Source organism: Macadamia integrifolia, chromosome 7, assembly GCF_013358625.1.
Source record: "Macadamia integrifolia cultivar HAES 741 chromosome 7, SCU_Mint_v3, whole genome shotgun sequence".
Lineage (NCBI taxonomy): Eukaryota > Viridiplantae > Streptophyta > Magnoliopsida > Proteales > Proteaceae > Macadamia > Macadamia integrifolia.
Genome location: NC_056563.1, coordinates 6,067,981 through 6,070,764, shown reverse-complemented (window position 1 = coordinate 6,070,764; position 2,784 = coordinate 6,067,981). Strand labels below are relative to the sequence as shown.

Sequence of the window (2,784 nt, the reverse complement as noted above, 5' to 3'; positions counted from 1 at the left end):
TACTATGATACAATCTTAAACCAGTGAGAAAACCGTTTTGAATCAAATCATTGGAAAACAAACCGAAACAAATCGGATCGATTCATCTTTTTTAAATAAAAGCTGAAATATTTTCCCTCTATCCTCTTTCTCTCTCTCTCTCTCTCTCTCTCTCTCTCTCTCCATCTCGACTCTCCCTCTCGGTTCTCTGTAACCAAAAGCTCGGACTTGCTCTTTCCCTTGACTCTCCCTGCTATCTTGACTCTCCCTCTGTTCATCGCTCCTTGCTTTCTCGATCTGTTCCACGCGCTCGACTCTCTCTCTCTGTTCGTCGCTCGACTCCTCTCTCTCTCTCTCTCCTATCTCAGTGGATTCGAATTCGTTGATTTGATTTCGAATTTTTGATGAAGACGACTACTACTACATCGACTGGATCGAGAAGCTTTTGTTCTTTTTTCTTTCTTCTTTCTTTTTCTTGCTTGAAGAGTTTGTTTTCTTTGATCTGATCTCTTCCTCTACAGCAGGAAGAGACTCCATCCATGGCTGTTGCTATCGAACGCTTCTCCATCAGGTAGAACCTAAGAATCGTTAATTTTGGTTTTTTGGTTTCGAATCTCTTTGCAGGTTTTAATATTTTAACGAGTGATTCGGTGGTGTTTCAGAGAGTATGCTTCGAAGATGAGGAGTGTTAATGTGGAGAAGTCTTGACCGTTTCATGATAAAGAAACGATGAAGAAAGAAGAGTTGGCGGCAAAGCTTCCGTTGATGAAATGCCCGAAATATCGGTGGTGGAAGGATGAGGTGGAGGCGATGAGATCTAAATCTTCTAATTTTCATGCTAATAAGTCTGATGTTGATGTTGTTGATGATGATGAAAACGGTAAGAAGATTCTAGAAGCAACTGGCGAGAGAAGCGGATGTGTGTCTGAAAAGCTTCCGGTTGAGAAGATTGAGGCGATTATAGTGACGGGTGAGGAGGAGAAGGTGGTGATGAGTTGTCCGGTTTGTCGGAGTTTTACGGCGACAAATGTGAATGCGGTGAACGCGCATATCGATGATTGTTTGGCTCAGACTACGTCGAAGGTGGATCACCAGAGATTACAGATGAGGGAGTCTACGGAAACGCCGGCGGCTGTGACGACTAAGGTGAAGTCGAGGACAAGGAAGAGAAGATCTATTATGGAGATCTTCGCTGTTTCTCCGCAGATCGAAGCTGTGAAGCTCGATTGTGAGAATCGACATGTGGTGGTTCCTGAAGAGGAAGTTGATTTGAAAGTCTTGGAGAAAGCATCATCTGGTGTAGTTGGAATGAAGAAAAAGAGAGAAAAGATAAACAAGAATTGTTTGAGAGATGATCCGGGGATGATGACGTTGAAGGTGAAGAATAAATATTTCAGTTTTTTTTTTTGAAAAAGATGAACCGATCCGGTTTGTTCCGATTTGTTCTCTAATGGTTTGATTCAAAACGATTTTTTTACTGGTTTAAGATTGTATCATGCTAGATTAATCTGAGCCGTGAATATGAAATTTTACACGTGTCGATCGCGTAGGGGCATTGTACAGAATTGTACGAGATCAGAATTTCAGACAATTTCTTCCCGGGAGAGAGGGAAAAAAAACGTCTGTAATTCCGAACTCGTACAATTCCGTGTAATACCACCTTCAGTGGGTGACACGTGTATTGATACCAATGCAATGATCCAGATATGATTTAAATGCTTCTTCACTGATTTAATGTTTTATTAGTTGTATTAGATCTGGACCATTGTATAGGTATCAATACACATGTCCCCGCCTGAAAGTGGTATTACACAGAATTGTACGAGATCGGAATTGCAGACGATTTCAACCGGGAGAGAGGGGCCTCGCAGAAATAGAAAACTAGAATAGGGAATTTGAGGAAGGATCCATCCGAATTCCAAAATGGACTTTGTTGGTCCTTTTGGAGTAAGACTTGGGTTACAGCAAACCCCACTGGCAAGTTGCAACGAAGAGGAAATTACCAGGGAGGAAGGTGAGAATTTTGATTCCTTTTTTGCGGGAAACGATTAGGTTATAGGTATATAACAAAAAATTAAAATAAAAATTGCTCTTCTTGTTCCGAATTATTGTCACCAGCTATTAAAAAAAGGCTAATTGCTTTCTCCTTTTCTTTTTCGGTTGTTCCCGATCGATCTTTCTGCTAATTTGAGTTATATGCTTCTTCTGCGTTGATTTTTGTGTGTTCTACGGATTAGAGAGAAGCGAGAGTTCCTTCTCTTATTTGGGTTTGCGATTTGTTACTGACCTACGACCATGGCGTCTTCATCCTCGTCCGCGCAGCTTCGGCTTATGTCCGATCTCAAAACCATCATAAACGAGCCTCCGGAGGTGATTGCGGATGATTTTTGTATTTTTTATTTTTTATTATGAAGTATGTTCTTGAATTGTTAAATGCCTTTAGAATTTAGATTGAAATGAATTGAATTGAATCCTTTGTTGTTTTCTTGAATCAGGGATGCAGCGCCAGTCCATTATCTGAAGACAATTTGTTCGTTTGGAGTGCAAGCATATTCGGTCCTGATGAGACTCCTTGGGAAGGTAGATCGGATTCTTTTAAAGGAAAGCAGTGGGATTGCTTCTATTTTTTACTTTGGTTTTGCTCTAAATCGGATTCTCAATTTTGTGTCTAAAATTTCAGGTGGTGTTTTTGGGTTGCGGTTGATTTTCGGGGATAACTATCCCGGGAAACCCCCTCGTGTTCGCTTCACCTCGGAAATTTTCCATCCCAATGGTTAGTGTCATTCTCATTTTGTTGTGACATCT

General features: G+C 40.9%; 2 protein-coding genes across 4 annotated transcripts; both read left to right on the top strand.

Moving 5' to 3' along the window:
* The first annotated feature begins 515 nt into the window (after positions 1 to 515).
* LOC122083498 lies at positions 516 to 1,448 on the top strand. The gene is made up of 2 exons (XM_042651331.1): positions 516 to 550; positions 642 to 1,448. Exon 2 carries the CDS (start codon positions 709 to 711, stop codon positions 1,387 to 1,389), a length of 681 nt encoding a protein of 226 aa, XP_042507265.1. The 5' UTR covers positions 516 to 550; positions 642 to 708; the 3' UTR covers positions 1,390 to 1,448.
* A 420-nt stretch (positions 1,449 to 1,868) lies between these two features.
* LOC122085211 (ubiquitin-conjugating enzyme E2 2-like) lies at positions 1,869 to 2,778 on the top strand. 3 transcript variants are annotated; one of them, XM_042653686.1, is made up of 4 exons: positions 1,869 to 1,993; positions 2,217 to 2,349; positions 2,475 to 2,559; positions 2,660 to 2,778. In XM_042653686.1, exons 2-4 carry the CDS (start codon positions 2,275 to 2,277, stop codon positions 2,755 to 2,757), a joined length of 258 nt encoding a protein of 85 aa, XP_042509620.1. In that variant the 5' UTR covers positions 1,869 to 1,993; positions 2,217 to 2,274; the 3' UTR covers positions 2,758 to 2,778. The 3 variants fall into 3 exon arrangements, with proteins under 3 accessions (XP_042509620.1, XP_042509621.1, XP_042509619.1); XM_042653687.1 differs by having other exon boundaries at positions 1,974 to 2,038; XM_042653685.1 differs by lacking the exon at positions 1,869 to 1,993 and having other exon boundaries at positions 2,070 to 2,349.
* The last annotated feature ends 6 nt before the right edge of the window (positions 2,779 to 2,784 follow it).

What these genes read in the sequence shown, in the direction of transcription:
- LOC122083498 (XM_042651331.1), top strand. Translation starts at nt 709, where the DNA reads ATGAAGAAAGAAGAGTTGGCGGCAAAGCTTCCGTTGATGAAATGCCCG.
- LOC122085211 (XM_042653686.1), top strand. Translation starts at nt 2,275, where the DNA reads ATGGCGTCTTCATCCTCGTCCGCGCAGCTTCGGCTTATGTCCGATCTC. An exon ending in TCATAAACGAGCCTCCGGAG is followed by an intron (nt 2,350 to 2,474) that starts GTGATTGCGGAT and finishes TTCTTGAATCAG; the next exon opens with GGATGCAGCGCCAGTCCATT. An exon ending in TGATGAGACTCCTTGGGAAG is followed by an intron (nt 2,560 to 2,659) that starts GTAGATCGGATT and finishes CTAAAATTTCAG; the next exon opens with GTGGTGTTTTTGGGTTGCGG.